This window comes from Motacilla alba, chromosome 1, assembly GCF_015832195.1.
Source record: "Motacilla alba alba isolate MOTALB_02 chromosome 1, Motacilla_alba_V1.0_pri, whole genome shotgun sequence".
Lineage (NCBI taxonomy): Eukaryota > Metazoa > Chordata > Aves > Passeriformes > Motacillidae > Motacilla > Motacilla alba.
In genome coordinates, this window is record NC_052016.1 from 36,734,130 (window position 1) to 36,750,626 (window position 16,497).

The 16,497-nt window shown below is 49.3% G+C and overlaps 2 protein-coding genes across 3 annotated transcripts; both read right to left on the reverse strand.

Moving 5' to 3' along the window:
• Positions 1 to 1,406: 1,406 nt before the first annotated feature.
• Positions 1,407 to 8,787, reverse strand: C1R (complement C1r). Its single transcript, XM_038148586.1, has 11 exons — positions 8,628 to 8,787; positions 7,703 to 7,937; positions 7,275 to 7,467; positions 6,950 to 7,093; positions 6,606 to 6,802; positions 5,982 to 6,129; positions 5,776 to 5,897; positions 5,118 to 5,196; positions 4,588 to 4,728; positions 2,890 to 2,964; positions 1,407 to 2,660 (listed from the first exon to the last, which is right to left on the reverse strand). Coding segments are annotated over exons 1-11 (2,139 nt in total). The 5' UTR covers positions 8,630 to 8,787; the 3' UTR covers positions 1,407 to 1,857.
• A 5,611-nt stretch (positions 8,788 to 14,398) lies between these two features.
• RBP5 (retinol binding protein 5) lies at positions 14,399 to 16,473 on the reverse strand. 2 transcript variants are annotated; one of them, XM_038145049.1, is made up of 5 exons: positions 16,076 to 16,473; positions 15,899 to 16,044; positions 15,461 to 15,639; positions 14,885 to 14,986; positions 14,399 to 14,545 (listed from the first exon to the last, which is right to left on the reverse strand). In XM_038145049.1, the coding sequence occupies exons 1-5, from the start codon at positions 16,186 to 16,188 to the stop codon at positions 14,492 to 14,494; spliced, it is 594 nt and encodes a 197-aa protein (XP_038000977.1). In that variant the 5' UTR covers positions 16,189 to 16,473; the 3' UTR covers positions 14,399 to 14,491. The 2 variants fall into 2 exon arrangements, with proteins under 2 accessions (XP_038000977.1, XP_038000986.1); XM_038145058.1 differs by having other exon boundaries at positions 15,899 to 16,473.
• Between the last annotated feature and the right edge of the window lie 24 nt (positions 16,474 to 16,497).

Consider the following 16,497-nt stretch of genomic DNA (forward strand, 5'->3'; position numbering starts at 1 on the left):
TTTTGTGCAATGTGCTAGTGCATCTGTAATGCCTTTCTTCTTCACAGTCTAGACCTAGTTCTCCTTGAAACTCCCTAAATCAAATGTCTAATCATATTCTGACCCTGCCAGCTTTCATCAAGCTGGAACCTGTAGTACCTCACCTCTCTACCAGAGTCTTTATAAATTCTTCTGAGATGGTTTCATTGCACTCATCAACCATTACCAGCAATGAGGACTTCAGACTTATGAATGAAGCTGAAGAGAACAGACATTCAAAAGAATTTAGTTCACCTGTTCTCGGGCTTTTTTGTTTTGTTTTGTTTTGAGTTAGAAAATAAATAAAGCTTGATTTTTCTGCCAAAACACTACCTTCTCTTGATTTGGGGGAGGAATATTACCTGACATGTGTTGGAGGTATTTTCTGCTCCGAAAAGTCCTATATCATTCAGACTCTTTCCACTGAGATGATCAGGGAACTGGTACGGATGACATATACTGAAAGACTGGGTTTGTTCAGCCTGAAGAGGAGGAAGCTAAGAGGGGGTATCTAACTGCTATATTCAGATACTTTAAATTCCAGTTGGGCTTTTTTCTAGCATGTGGGTCTGCACTGGAAAGGTGCCACAACAGACTGTCCCCAGATCTCAAAAACTTTCCCTGAAGCTCTGAAGTTAGCCCCACTGTCAGCAGTGGATTGGACAGAGACATCTTCTTCCCACCTAAGTTTTTATAGGGGTTTAAGAAATGGTGAGGAGGATGTGTACAGCTCTTGGGAGATTTCATATGGAATCCTGCACTCAGCTGAAGCACTTTCAGTTTTATGTAACAAGCAAAACATTGGATTGTTGGACTAGTAACCAAGTATCTTATATCTTGTTTCTCTCAGAGACTCATAAGAACACAGTACTCTATTTTGCAGTAGAAAAACTAGTTAAGAAGACAGCTCCAGAGAATACCCACAACACAAGAGAGGTCGGCTTTTCTCTGAGTCAGCATCATTTTACAGCTGCTGTCCTGCAGTTAAAGCTTTATTTCACATAGTATAAAAAAAAAAAAAATCCATCCTCAACTTCTGATCACTAAAGTTTCCAGACACAGGAGATTGGTTCCCTGAGATTGGAACCCTTCTCCATGAGATTGGTTGTTGCCTTCCCTGTTTTTGGAATGTGGCATCACACAGGCAAGTTATTTTGGTCTCCCTTGAAGCCACCTGGGGTTTCAGACTGGGAAATGTAATGATAGTTTTGGGACAGATAAGCAGCTGCCATATGCCATTGCAGAACTGGAAACACTTTAGTAGTAGGTAAAGCAATCCCTATACAAAGTCCAAAAGTCCAGGTCAATCTTACACAAAAGTTGCTTTCAGTGCTGAGAAGTATTCAGTTGTTGTTAAAAACATAGACAAAAAACCATAAAACACCTGGTTTATCCAGCAAGTATTTTAATATTCATAGACTCTCACTGATGCCAATGGACTTATGCACACTGTACTCAGCAGAAACCTCCCCATCCTTCTAGGAAGCCTTCTTCCCTGCAAACTTCCCACAAAAGAGAGTACAAAGGTAGACTGCAGTAGCCTCATGATATCACCAGCATTTCAAATCCTAACATGTTTGCTGTCATGAGATTTCCTGAGACAATTAAGGCTTCATCCGGTTATAAAATTTTTGTGAGCCAGAACATCCACAAAGGCATCTCCCAAGCTGCCAATGGTAAAATCAAACAGCATGGCAGCTTTCAAAAGTGCTCTTGATGAAGGTTACATGCTTTGCATGTTCAAAAATCCTTTGGGACATCATGAAAAGCTTTGGCTATAATTTGCTGTGTCTGGAAATTGATATGCTAATGGTGCTTCAGGTAGTAGGACAGCAATACCTAGGGCCTGTCCTCCTTTACTATGCCATTGATCCAGTCCAGATAGTTGAGGATCTTGGTGTAGAAGCCATAGCCCGTGCCACAGCCAATTCCCCATGAAACTATGCCGGTAGCCACCCAGCGACCACTTTCCCTGTCTAACACCGTGAAGACGCTCCCACTATCCCCCTGGCAGGTATCCTTCTTGCCTTCGAGGAAGCCAGCACAGAACATGTTCTCTGAGAAAACCATAGGGATACCTTTCTTATTACTGTCTAGCCAACTCTGACACCTCTCTTGAGCAACTGCTGGTAGGCTCACGTACTTCAAATTGCTTGAGATGCGGTTCTTATCCACACCAAAGCCGCTCACGTAGCCCATGTGCCCGTGCGCGTAGAACGAGGTGTTGGTGGCATCTGGGAGACAGATGGGCAGCCGTGTAGGGCCCAGAGTTACTGGGTTTTTCAGCTCCAGCAGGGCTATGTCCCCATTGAAGTTGTGCTCGTCTTCAGGGTTGAAATCTGGGTGGATAAAGATCCTACGCACAGGGTGGTTACCCATTTTGTGGAGCTCATCTACGTTGGTGTGGCCGAGGAAAATGTCAGCCTCCTCTGCCAGCTGCTCCAGGCTCACATTATTATGTACTCCTCCTTTGGGGAAGATGGTGTGGGCAGCAGTCAGGATCCAGCGATCGCCCAGGAGGGCACCACCCCCTCGTCCATTGATGCCAGTCAGAGCCTGCCAAGGAAAATTGCCTCTCCTTGCTGGTTTGCCACCCAAGATCCGCTGGACTTCAATAATGGGATGGACTGGCTTCCCACACACTGTGGAGAAACACAAGAACATGACACCTACCCTCTGTTGTCCTGGCTTTTCTCTCTTCTTTCCTCACCATCACTGTTTGATTTCACTTTATTTTGGCTTTCTGGATAGTTTTACCTTTTCCCTCACAGATACCACTATCCTCACCCCCCTCCCTGCATGTTGTCCCAGTTTTGTACTGATTGTAAGCATGAGTCAGAAATACCAGATGAAGTCAGAGTTCTTACTGACCCGGCAGGCAGGATGGAATTCTCTTCTGGCCATCTTGATCCAGCCAGGTTCCCTCAGGAGAACAGGTGAATCTTTCTGTAGGATGAGAGGGAATGGAATGAGACCGGCGCCTGCAGGCATGGGGTGGGAAAATAGAACGGAATAGAATAGAATAGAATAGAATAGAATAGAATAGAATAGAATAGAATAGAATATTTTCAAGATGTTCCTCAAAGAACCCAAAGAACTCTTTCCTGGAAAAAGCTGACTGTGGTAGGGTGTGAAATGTTTCTGTCTGTACATCTTGAAGCACCTCAGTTCCAGAGGAGCAGTAAAGCTCAGGCACTGTAGAAGAAAAAGTGTTGAAGGGCCATCTGTGTGAGGTCTTATCTTCCCTGAGTCCATAGGTGTACAGAGCACTGTTTGACCTTATTTAGCCCAGAGAAGAGAGAGAAGTAGCAAAAGCATGGGTTTTAGATTCAAACTTGTGGTGTCGGTAGTTTGCAGAGAGTAGGACAAGGTGGCTTGTCCCAGAAATGGGAACCAGACGAGTCAGTTACTGCACATGATAAGTATCTATTTCTGAGCCTAAGTTGCAGGTCATCTAAACCTCACATGTCACCTCTCAACACAAACTCCACTACCTCCAACACTCTTGCTTTTCTTAGAAAGTTTGTGCTGGTGACTAAAAATAATTTTTGTACAATTTGTCTTAACACTGAAGTAAATGCTTCTAAGAAAGTGTTTGCTGTTCTCTTTCAAAATTGATTAAATTGTGATGACTCCCCATCAGAATTTGGCTGCAGCTGATATTTGCTTGCTCTTGATTTTTCTTCTGATGAGACTGATCTCTGAATGTACATGAAGGAGTTCAACTCAGATGCAAGAATAATCAAGTTGAACATTGGTACCAACTTAAAGAACTCTTTAGTAGCATGTCACCTCTCTCCAGCATGCAGCACAACCGTGTGTCTATGCTGGTAACTGTATCCAGGAACTGATTCAGATTTTTTTTTTTTTCTTGTGGAGGCTAAATGAGCAGCCAAGGCAAGGAAATAATGAACTCCTTAGGCTGTTCTTGGAATCAAAGGTCCTGTGTCATCAAGCAATGTCTCAGGTGTAAAAAAAAAAGGCATGTGAATGGTTTGGAATGATGACTTAATTCTTCTGAGGTGCTGCATTAAAATAGATTTTTCTGCAAGTATGTTATTTAGCTCTTAGCTATCTCTGCAGCTGAACAATATTCCAAAGAGCTAATTAAACAGCATTGCACTGGAGCAGAGTGTGTGTTTATTTATTTGCCTCTGTAGCAACTCAGACTGATGCAGTGAGTTCTGTGAATTTTGGTGATTCCCAGACACCATGCCTCAAATTTCAGTGAAAGAATGAAATCCACCAGAAAAGGATAAAATCCACTAGAAAAAAAAAAAAAAGGCACAAAAAACCCCCACAACTACAGCTGACAGAGTAAGACCTTCCGCAAAAGTTAAGGAGAGCATGGAAGAGGGATGTGATAAGCTCTGGGAATGAAACAGGGTGGGAATAGGCTGAGACAAGAAGACTCCAGAGATATGCTGCAGGGTCAAGAAAAGACTGGAGAGTTTTCACAGGCGGAAAGCATGAGCCCTCAACCTGGGGAGAAGAGCCGATTCTAACTGGAAACATGAGAGGGCTTTGCAGGCACAGATCTCCGTGGTTCTGTGCGGGATTAGCACTCACCACCGCCTGCTCCGGTGACGATGTGGTAATAGGGCTCATTGCACCGGTATGAGATCACCGACTGGTACTCATTGTTTGCAGGCTCCTTAACGTAGCTGAATACACCATTGGTCAGGTTTTTGGGGCTGCCACACTTCACAACTACAACAAAGGGAAGAAAAGAAGTCATGAATCAAGGGCAGACTGACTGCGAGTCTGGGCATTGGGGCCAGGATGTGAAGGACCAGTTAGGACAGTGGGCAAAGAGAGGTTGTCCCAAAAGAGATCCCAGATTAGGATCTTTTGCTTTTAGATGTTGCAACATCATAGTGGTTTTTGAGTAATATTTTATGCATTTTTGTAAGGGAGGAAAAACATTTTAAATTTTTGCAAGCAGAAAAATGTGAATCAATGGTGGACCTTCATAGGTCCTTCCAGACAGCGCATCCATGAGGCTGTGGTCAAAGTGAGTCACAGAGGCTGAATTTCCCACGTTCCCGGAGGAGGAAAGCCACAGCGGGGGATGTTATTCCCGTTCTCAGATCACTCACTTTCACAGCGGGGCATGGGTTGATGCCATGTGCCATCAGCCTGGCAGACAGCTGTGAAGGACACCAGCTTTTTGTCACCCTACATGGGAGAGAAAAACATCTGTTGGTTGTACAGAGCCTCTAATTCCTTCCCCATATTTAAATATTATTCTATGCGCCCATCTTTTCACTTCTGTCCAATATTTTTCCCTCTGCAGTCTGTCCCAGTTGCTGTGTCCTTCTTTCCCTCTATCCTGTATTTGCCACAGGCTAGACATTCTTCATAGCAGGCCAAGATACCAGCAGCCAGCACCTATAAAACCCACAATGAGTCAGAGGTGCTACCCAGCCCTGGCAATAGGATGGCAAGGGAGGCAGGCAGCATCTTCTGCTTTCATCTTCTGGTTTCATATCCTCCCGAGGAGGTGTTCTTTCCCAACTTTTCCTGGGATCTTTGTCTTTAGTCTTCTACCAGGGCTTCATGAAAGAGTAACTGCATGAGGAAGAGAGCTGGGAAAAGAGAAAGCACTGGAAGAAAGCTGAGAGAAGCAAAGAAGAAACAGAAATTACAAGAGGTTGCTATGAGTGAAATCTCCAAAAGAAGTTTAACCGAAAGGTGAAAGACACGAACTGAAGACAAAACAGAATATGGCTGAAGAGAGTGGAGAAGCTATCTCACCTCCATCAGGTTATACCCAGTCTTGCAGCTGACAACAAAATAGTCCTGAAATTGATACACAGGCTGCAGGTCTCTGATGATGGTGAACTGATCCCGTGGGACAGGCTGTGGGCACCGTATTTCTGTGAGAGAGTGGGACAGATTAGGCTGGGATTAGCAAACAGTGTCAGTAGGCTGCAGTAGCCTCTGGGGGAGAAATCTCTTACTCTCTGAGGTGTAGTGGATCTTCCAGCCACGGCTGAACCCTGAGTCATCGGTGAGGAAGAGTATGTCCACCTCATTGCTGAAAGTTTCAATGATGCCAGGTGGTTCCCGGCCACAGAATTCACCAATCTCTCTCCCTCGGGCTTGGATCTGATGAGGACAACATGTATCACAGCAATAGAAACAGAAACCCACATGCCTCAGTATGCCTGTTTCAACCCGGACCAAGTTTACCAGAGTGCCTGCGACGGTGAACAGGGCTGGTTGTCAGACCCATCTTTGCTGATGCCTACACTGACAGATCAGAACAACAGACTGACCCAGCACAAGCTCTGCTTCTCCCTTATCTGGGAATCAAAGCTATCAGCCCCCGAGATCAAATCAAAGGGAAATTAAACTGGAAGAAGGATGTGGTTTTTTTTCCTTCACTCACAGGGGCCTATGACCCTGAGCTTCTGACCTCAGTGGTAATTAAATGCACTGAGGGAGAGACAGGGGCTCAGCCATTTGTGCTGGAGCATTCTGCTTGTACTGATCCCATATTTCTCATCTGAATAGTGGTGTCCCCATGACTCCTGTCCAGGTCTGGCAGCAGAGGTGGGAGGAGAATTTGCTAATCTCAGTACCTTGAGCTGGTCATAAGGACAGTGGACTTGCTGGTGATCGTCAATCTCAAAGGGTTCCAAGAACTTGAGGGAGATAGACAGGCCCTTCGGCAGACGGATGCTGTAGTTACACCGGAGGTATTCGGGATAGGGCTGGGGGTACTCGGGGCTGCTCACGTACCCAGACGCCTCTGTGAACAACTCACTGCTGCACTCCACTGGCGAAGAGGAAGAAAGTACAAGTCACATCGTGGGGCTGTGCCTTCTGCAGCCCCGCCATCTGCTTCCTAAGTCACCTCTCCCAACCCTCCTGAATGAAGGGCTCCTTCTCTGGAGCCCTCTGATCTTTAAAAATTTCTCCTTACCTTTGCAGGAGTGGTGGTCACTCTGAAGCTGGTAGCCAATCCGGCAAGAACAGAAGTAGCCACCCGCATAGTTGTGACAGAAGTGCTGGCACTGAGGCCTTTCATTGTTCTCGGCAGCATTGTTAGGATCACATTCATCCAGATCTGAAGACGCAGGAAATCAAGGGGCAAGGGGAAGAAAGCGTTAAACCTCCCTGCTCTACACTGACAGTAATTAGAGATCTATATGCTTGCCTGAAGCTTCTCTATTTGCCCGGCAAGGAGCGAAATTGGTTGGAGCCACACAGGCTTTTCCTTCTGCATGCCAAGGGTATTTCCTACTCACCCACAGCTTTATAATATGCCAGGAAGCCCCTGTAGGGAATCACTGTGCCATTGTCTTCATTGGAGAAATCAGAGTGAAATTCCAGATGCATCTTTCTCCCCTTAGATACAAACTCCTTTCTTGATGGGTGATTGCCTGTGGTTGACCCAAGCCGGCCACAATATCTGCCCAAGTCCTTCTTGTCTGCTTTGATCTGTCAAAGTTAAGGTGAAATCAGTGTAGCCTCATAAGATTGAGCTTGCTCCACGCACTGATAATACCCAACCACGAGTTGTCAGTGCTTGCTCCTCCCGTTTCTATCTTTAACTCCTTCCTTTTCCTTTGTGGGAAGCATCAGAGGAGGCCTGGTGGATGAAGAGCCATTGCACGTGGTGGCCGCTGGGCTGCTACCTCCAGGAACCCCTTGGCCCAGGTGTCCATGCACGTACCTTAACATAGTCATAGAAGCAGGACTCAGATGGCTCCAGGTCAAAGTATTTGAAGGTCAGCTTCACCACATAGCCTTTTGGGACCTGGATATCCCAGCTGCTGATGTTATTGTTGGGATATGGCTTGGGATAATTGGGGGATCTGATCTCCCCAAAAAGGGGAGAACCTCTTGGGACCGGACTGGAACTGATCACTCCAAAAAAGAGGAAGATCCATGGGAGACGGGGAACATGCCTGTGAACACGACAAATAAACGATGACATTGCACAAAATTAGGTCATTCAAAATCAGGGGGAGACTTCACAACTGACTTCTGCACTGTCCAGAGGAATGCAAACACAGGAGGCCTAGTTGCAGGACCAGCTCCTGGCTTGGATCACTCAGGAACAAGAAGGGCAGCTGAAATGAAGACACCAGCACTAACAAGGTTCCAGCAAGCCACTGTAGTAGCCTCTACAGAGAAATTCATTAACCCAGGGGGAGCATGGGTGAATTCCCTGAGTAAGGTCTGCATGTTCCCAGAAGCTCTAGGGCTGATTCTTATAGAACCAGGAGAAGTTTGGTCCCCCTTGACCCTGGGCCAGCGGGTTGTTTTGGGTTATTGCTAGTTTAGGATCCTTGGCGAGAATCTGAAGATCTCAAGCTCCATTTGCTGTGGAGCAATCCTGCTAGTGCCTCCTGGGCAGCCCTCTAGCCACTCATGCCTCCCTCTGTGTCCTCCGAAAGCTGGCACTCACATTTTTTATCTCTCATCTGCGCATCTCCCCCCTTGCCCTCTGTGTTCCTCCGAAACAAGCTGACTGCCCAGCGCAGCAGCTCAGCCCCGTTGTCCTACTCTCCTCCCTGGGAAGGTCTAAGCCCCAGGGCCCCCCACCCTCCCCCGAGGCTGTGCCGGCGCGTCCCCCTCCCCAGAGCCCGACTCACATCTCCGTGCGCTCGCCCCTGCCCGTGCAGCCCGGCGGAGCTCGGAGCGGCGGCCGGCGGGGACCGGGGCGGGCGGGACGGGGGGAGGAGGAGGAGGAGGAGGGAGGCAGGAGCGGGGAATAGAAAGCCGGACTGTGAACAGCCTGGCACCGGACCAGGTCCCAGCGCCGCCTCTGCTGCCCTCTGCTGCCGAGCGCCCCGGTCCCGGCCCGCGAACACGGACCCGGGGGTGCCCCGGGGATGCCCCGGCCTGGCCACGCAGAGCCGAGCGACCTCTTCTGGCCCAGGAGGAAGGAAAACGATTGCCTGACACCCCTCCGAGGGCTTGGTCTGCAATCCAGAAATGTCCCGAGTTTGTTCCCACCGAAAATGTCTTCCTAGGAAGTCCCCCCTCAATCCTCCTGGGCTGTTTTCTGGTACAGCGAGATGAGAAAATTTATAGTATACATTTATACTCTTCACAAGTTAATTCAAACTTTCAAAAATCAAGCTGAAATGAAGCTGTCAAAAAAAGATAAGTTTTCTCAATTCTGACCTGCTGAAGAGCACTTCTGAGATTTTTGGGGGGGTGGGAACTGGGATCGTCGTCAAGAAAAGCAAGAAGCCTCAGGCACTTGAGTTAGAAAGATATTAAGAAAAATGAAAAAGCCTACAGAATTAAAGGCATTCTGAGAATAAATATCTTTTCAAGGACCCCTCTTGATGTTTCTTCTGCAAGCATTTTTAGGAGAACCAAGATAAATAGATAAGGCCCTCTATTTAATGGAGAAATGAGAAAATATAGCAACTTAAAAACCCCTTTCCGGCTTTTAACAACATAGTGCCCAAGACATATATTTATGTTCCCAATTTTATGAAGTTTAAAATTTCTTGGCTATCAGGCTTTGGTGTAAGAGATAAAACACCATTTTAGTGTTTTTCCTTCGAATTATGAGTGGCTTCAGAGAGGTTAGGAAGTGTCTTGCATTGAAATCAGAGGAAGTAATTCACAGCCACAAAAACATGTTGAATGAAGATGAAAATTGTGTTCAAAAGAACGAAGAAAGCATCTTTGGGATATTTATGGAAGTGTACTAGAGAACCTGTTCATCGAACATCTTTGAATTATTATCCCAAAAAGATGACATAAACATATAATTAATGCCACTGCAATAATACCATATGGCCCCACATATCAGATTTAAGATTAAACAGGGAACATTATCCCAGTACTTCCTGATGTCCTCTGCATGATGAACACTCTTGGGCAGGCTCACTGCTGTGCTGTGCCAGGCCGGTGTGGTTTCTTACTCAGAAACCACACCTGGAAAGTAGCTGGGAAGCACTGGAAACTGCTCTTGGAGACATAGGTTATGAGCAGGTCACTGGTGGGAAGAGTGTTCCCTGGGAAAGCACGGACAGACAGACGGCCCCGGGGATACTTTGTAAGGAAGTGGATAATTTCGCTGCGTCCTTGACAAGCAATCTTCTACCCAGGGGGCACTTACTGGGAGTGTCCCGCGAGGCTTTCAAATCACATCTCCCCTGTCTTCATTTCCTTCTCCCCTCCCGACAGCATCATCTGGGATAACAGGAGACTACTTCAGCAGGTGAAGCAGGGGTGGTTAGCTGGGCACACATCCAGCCCGAGCAGCCTGCCTCTAACACACGTCCCAGAGATGCTCCTGGTTGGGACAGCACAGCACACCCTCCGTCCTGCTCAGTGCTCCCACTGCTGGCCTTCCCCTTCAGTGCCCTGCGCAATCCTCTTCCTCGTGCTAGGCTGGAGCCAAGAAATAGCATGGCACCCGTTTTTCCTTGGAAGGACATACGCGCCCATCTTTGCTTACGGGCAGAATTCCCGTAGGACCACGGAACATATGCAGGACCACGGAATGCCAAAACTGGCCCCTGTATGCTGCCTGCTGGCCTCAGCTGCATCACAAGTGGTCTGGACAATAAATACAGAGAGTATCAGAGCGAAGTAAAAAACCTATCGATCTTCAGCATGGTCAAAGATGCCAACATCCTCCTATGTAGCAAGAACCCTGACTTGAATACAGCGTCTTGCATGTGAGATACAAAGCTGTGTTTCGTGTCAGGTACATACAGGCAGCGTGTGTGCTTGTGATTGTGATATGTGTGGAAACTGATCATGGGACTATTAAAGGATGAATTCCTAAAAAATAACTGAGGGAGTAAAGCATGGAAGAAGGCCTTTGAACTTACCCTTTGTTTGCAATTAACCTTTATAGCATCTGAATTAAAGCTTTAAGGATGTTGCTGCTGGACAGGAACTTTTTGCACGTAGCTAAGCATTAAACAGCTTTGCAATAATAACCTTTTGAAGTATAATTTTAGAATATTGCTTGTAGTAAGGAGCTTTGAAAATATAAGTTTAGAATATATGTAAAGGAAATATGCTTATCTCAACACCTTAGCAAAACAGTAAAAAGCAGCTTGAGAAAGGAAGATGAACATCAACCCAAGGATTGATAGCTTCGACCAAGAGAAGCTGGACATCACTGTTACAAGATTTATAGTCTTTGCAATTAAAAGGTGGGCCCACATCTGGAGTCTGGACCACACCAGCTGGAAGACCTCTTTCTTCTTTCGGAAGTCAGACCCCACCATCTGGGAATACTCCTTTCTGGGGTACATCCTGAGAAAAACTAACTCACAATAGTGTATAGAATTGTGACGTAAAAATTTGGAATAGAAACTGCTGAAAAAAGCTTATGTGCACTCCTATAAATATCTGTACGCCCCAACCATCGATGTGCAGCTGGAGGGAAAACTTCCCCCACTGTACCCAGCACTGTTTTGCTCATACTTTACCACATTAATTAATAAATTGATTGCTGCTTGAATATTGGCCTAGTCAAGCTTCTTATTTATAACATGCAGGAGGTCATTGGAAAGAAATCTGCTTTACAGACTCAGAAACTGTGAAAATATCCTCTGGCATGCAGGCTAGATCCTCTCATCCACAGAGAAGAAGGAGCCGGGTACTTAATCCTCAAGCCTGAGTCAAGGAGGACAGAGAATTACCTCTGTTTGGTCTCCTACAGCTACACCACCTACCCTACAGCACAGCAGGGCTGCAGACCCAGGCTCACCTATAAACACTGAGCTGCTTCCCCAGGGCACTCTACCTTCAACCCTGTCGGTTTGGCTACCCAAAGTACCCAAAGGCTTGGTTGGAGCCTTCTGGGGACACTGCCATTGGACTTGGCCTTCACACAGTCAGGCCTGTGCTGTCCAGTGGCTCAGCACTCTTTCAGACAAACCATGCTGCTTCTGCAGCTCTGGCTGGAAGGGAGACGATGATCAAGACCAAAAGAAGGTTCAGGACTCATAGAGTGGGTCCCTGATGGTAAGCAGCAACAGCACCTCGGCAGCCTGTTTCTGTGTCTTCTAAATCAAGGAGCAAAACCAAGTGTAATACCCTGAGGGGCACACAGTTCTGCAGCACCAGCCACTCACCAGTATCACACCTCCTCCCACCTGTGTTCTCCCAATATCACAACTTTCCTCTGCTTTACAGTGGCATCCTCACTTCCCATAGCCTCATGTCTCAGCAAGGTAGTGCTGTTGGGTAAAGTCACCATCTGACTTAGGCATCACACGAATAGCACGATTATGAAAGAAAAAACTGGCTTATTAATGCTGGTAGTTACTACCTGAAGGCCTAGAATACGTTGCAGTACTATCCCCTATGATTATCATTAGCGTGGATAACACATCAAGTGAGTATGACTCTTATCTGTGGTTCTGGCCCAGTCAGATGCTTCCTGAAGAAGAGGCTGTCATGGATATATGATGGCTGGCAATGAGTCAGAAGCAATCTACTTGGCCTATCACCTCACAGGCTTACAGAAAAATTACATGGATGGCAGAAGAGGCTGGCTAATCACCTGAAGGCAATAGTGTCTGCCATCCAACCAGACTGTAGGCTCAGAAGAGGAGAGTTTGTACCAGCTTGTGGTGCAGGGCCTGGAATGAGCTGATTAGCTGCTGATGATACGGTCTGGAAGCTACCAGCCTGGACACGGTGAGGTGGGCTTGGTGCTAGGCATCAGGAGCAGCTCTGAGGGTGCATGAAGAGCGGCATGGAAGAGCGCAAAGAGGGCAACAGTGGAACCAGCTCCAGCTGCTGTCTGCCTTCTGCAGCTTCATGATACAACAAAGGTCATGTAGAGGTTCCCTGTGGTAGAAAGAGTGATGGGCTGAGGAGGTCTGCACAGAGCAGACATGCTGGATGGCCTGGCTCCGATTGCTCACTGGCTTTGACTGTGGCACTCAAGTTGTGGATTGTGGATACTGACAGGGTGCTCCTGCCTCGTGCGTGCTCAGATACAACCATAAAGAGTCAGAGGTTGACACTGCAGGCACAGCTGCAGCTCCCCAACCCTTTGCCTATCACATGTTCTGAAATAATGCTTTTCTCATGGCACTCATCTTCGCAGTTTCCTGAAAAGAAGCTCTCCAGAAAACACTATTTTTAAATGATTGCTGGCAGAAAAAATAAAGGGCTTATATTTGAAAAATCTGCCAATCTCTTCGCTCTTTGTGGTGTCAGTAGTTGCACGTTTTTGTGTACTCTGCCTTTCAACCTTCTGTTGGGGGGCAACCACAAGCATTTTTCAGGAATAACTGCCTGTGGACTCGTGCCCATCCCATCAGGTATCATAATCAAAGAACACCTCTCTTTGTGGCATGGGTCTGGCTTTTCAGGGGACCTCACCTCCTCTGGTTCTGCCCCTTGGTCTCCGACTGCAGATAGCTGTGAACCAGCAGAGCTACAACGGTTGTGAGGAGAGCCCATCAAGAATGCCAGAAATGCTGGGGCTAGAGAGGTGGCTGTGGTTTCTTACCCCATGAGGAGATCCTGACTCTTTCTCACCCATGGGACCTTCTCTGGAAGCCAGTGAACATGGGGCTGATTACTCCAGCCCTCCTCCTTCAGACCACCACACGAGAATCCTACACTCTGAAGGACAAGTTCTGTTTCCTACCCATCCTACTTGAGGATCCCAAGAAGCTGTGGCTGCCCCATCCCTGGAAGTCAGCTCAAGGTCAGGCTGGATGAGGCTTTAAGCCATGGGATCTAAGTGAAATGTCACAGAATCACTTAGGTTGGAAAAGACCTCCAAGATCATCAAATCCAACCTTTGACCGATCATCAACCTTTTCAAAGAGATCACTGCAATAAGGGCCACATCCAATCATTCTGTGAACACCTCTGGGGATGGTGACTCCACCACCTCCCTGGGTAGTCCATTTCAGTGCTTGACAATGCCTTCTCTGAAGAAGATTTTCTTCCGAATTCCAGGGGAGGCCTGGAACTAAATGATCTTTAACATCCTTACAACCCAAGCCATTCCATGATTCTATGATCCCACGATCCCGGTAGGAATGTAGCATCCCCAGAGGACCAGAGAAGACGGCAGGTGATGGCTGCAGAAGCAGGAGCAGCCTAAGCTACCCTTGCCCACCCGGGCACCGACCCCCCCGCCAATCCCGGAGGGCATGGCGGGGTTCGGCCGCGCTGGGGGCGGCAGGAGGAGCTCGGGAGCCGCGGGGCCGGCCCGGCCGCGGGGCAGCCCCCGCCCCGCTCCTCCCCGACCGCTCTTATTCTGAAAGGAGCCTCCGCGCAGCCGGCGGCCCAGCTCCCCGCCCCGGCCCATCCCGCTGCCCGCCTCCCGCTCCCCGCCGGCCCGGCCCAGCCGTGACCCCCGGCCGGCCCGGCCGCTGCTGGGCGGTGGGCGAGGCTCAAGAAAACACGCTGCTACGGGGGGGGCTCGGCTCGCTCGGGTCTTGTTTCTTTTTCTTTCTCGCACTGGGGAGCGCCGGTCCCGTCCGAGCATCTCTGCGGGGAGAGCTCACTTCACCTTCTGGAAAACCTGGACGCAGACCTCGTCTTCAGCAGTCATGCGCTGGGAAAAGGGAGGGAAAAGAAGAGTTTAGGTTGGATCCCCTCCTGCCTCTCCCCAATTCTGCCAGCCCTCCCGCTGCTGGCTGGAGCCCTCCCAAAGCCCCTGCGGGTCTGGCTGCGGGGCAGGGAAGGGACATCCCCTTTGTTGAGCTGTTTAACTTTTGAGTTTAACTTTTAAACCCTGGAGGCGGATGTTTGTGTGAAGCGGTGGCTGCCCCCTGCAGAGCCGGGGATGAAGTCTGAGAGAAGGTGGAAGGAAACTGCAGGGCCGGCTCAAGAGCCAACAGCACCCACACTGTTGTGACTGGGAATTTGCAAGCTGCACTGGACCCCTCCTCACCAGATGCAGCTGGTCTCCCTCCAACCAGTGCCTCCAGCCTCGGTTCCTCTTCTCTCCGAGCTGCTCGCACACCAGCTGATCCCCCTCCCAGGACACGGTTGTCTGAAGGGAAGGAGAGGGGGAACACGGTCCTGAGACAAGTGGATCGGCGTGATACATGTTTCCAGCGATGACACTGGCTGTTCCTCTCCGACACAATGTCAAACTGCAGTCCCTGATCTGGTGTCTCTTTAGTGGTTCCTTGGGACAGATGGTCTTTGTGGGAGGTGAATGACCCTCTGGCTTCCAAGTGCAACAACACAGTTCTGCCAAGTGGCCCGACATTCTATCTTTCCAGGGCTTTGCTCCAGAGGATAATATCCTCCGGATCCCAGAGAACTGGTTTCTGGCTCTTTGCTGCTCATTCTCTTGGCAGTGAGTGATTTACTCATAGAACTACTTACTCCTGGACCTGCAGGGGCATGCCAGCTCTGGGCTTGGTTCTCACCTGGGTTTTGAGTCAAAAAGCTGAGCAAGTCCCTGAACTCTTCAGCACACCCCAGTCCCTTGTGAAACTGCACTGCCTGGGTTTCTCACCTGGCACTTGCGTCCATCCACGGGTCCCAGGTCTTCCTCAAACTGGACTCCCAGGTCGAAATCCATGACATAATCCCGCAGGGAGGTGATAGTGCGGATGACCATGTGATCTCCCGTGTGGATAATCTCTTTGTCCGGCTTCAGCAGGCAGACCAGCTTTCGCAGGACGACGTTGATATCTAGAGGATGAGAAAGAGGAGAGATGTGTGGACGACCTGGGCCCCTCCTCCAGTAGATCTCCTCCACTCTTTTAGCCAAGGAGCATCAGCCACAGTACCTCTTTTCCTCTCCTACCACGGCGCAAAAGCGATGGTAGGAGACAGAGGGACCAGAAAGTTCCCAGTTCCCTTCCTCTTTCCCTTTCCGACTCTTAACTTTTTGGAGACACAGAACGGAACTAGAGGGAAGGAAGGAGCGTGATGGGGAGGGGAGCGTTACCTAAAGCCCGCAGGTAATTGTCCATGTTCTCTTGGGAGACGAAGCGGTAATAGCCGGTGAGGTTGGGAGGCATGCCGGGGCAGAGGGACGCGGCGGACGGTGCGGAGAGAAGAGCGCAAGCAGCCGGGCAGCAGCGGAGTTGGGAGCAGGCTGGCTCGCCGGGCGGGCCGGTCGCTGTCCCGCGGTGCGGGGAGCGCTGCGGAGCGGCCCGGTTGCCGCGCCCCCCGCCGCAGTAAGAGTCCCGGCGCCGGGGGGCGCGGAAAGGGCCGGGACAGCCCCGGCTCCAGCATCTCCGCCTCGGCTGGGCAGGACGTAAGGACGGCGGGTTACCTCCTCACCCTCCGCCCTCCTCGGGGGCTACTCGTATTAAACTCTGGACTTCCAACCAGCGGCAAGGAACTGTCCCTCTCCGGCCCTTCCACACACCGTGGCGCCGGTGGCTGCGAGCTTCGGCGGAGCAGTGCCCCGGCCTGCGCTCCCCACGGTGCGGACACCCCGTCGAGGAGAGGCGGTGGCAGGCTGGCAACTCCGCCCTGCCGAGCCCGAGCCCGGGCTCCGGCTGCGGTCTGCAACCCCTGGCCCCCGCATCCCCCCGTCTC

What these genes read in the sequence shown, in the direction of transcription:
- C1R (XM_038148586.1), bottom strand. An exon ending in GCTTCTATGACTATGTTAAG is followed by an intron (nt 7,468 to 7,702) that starts GTACGTGCATGG and finishes TAACTTTGACAG; the next exon opens with ATCAAAGCAGACAAGAAGGA. An exon ending in TGACCACCACTCCTGCAAAG is followed by an intron (nt 6,803 to 6,949) that starts GTAAGGAGAAAT and finishes CCTCTTCGCCAG; the next exon opens with TGGAGTGCAGCAGTGAGTTG.
- RBP5 (XM_038145049.1), bottom strand. Translation starts at nt 16,188, where the DNA reads ATGCTGGAGCCGGGGCTGTCCCGGCCCTTTCCGCGCCCCCCGGCGCCG. An exon ending in CAATTACCTGCGGGCTTTAG is followed by an intron (nt 15,640 to 15,898) that starts GTAACGCTCCCC and finishes CTCATCCTCTAG; the next exon opens with ATATCAACGTCGTCCTGCGA. An exon ending in TGGATGGACGCAAGTGCCAG is followed by an intron (nt 14,987 to 15,460) that starts GTGAGAAACCCA and finishes CCTTCCCTTCAG; the next exon opens with ACAACCGTGTCCTGGGAGGG.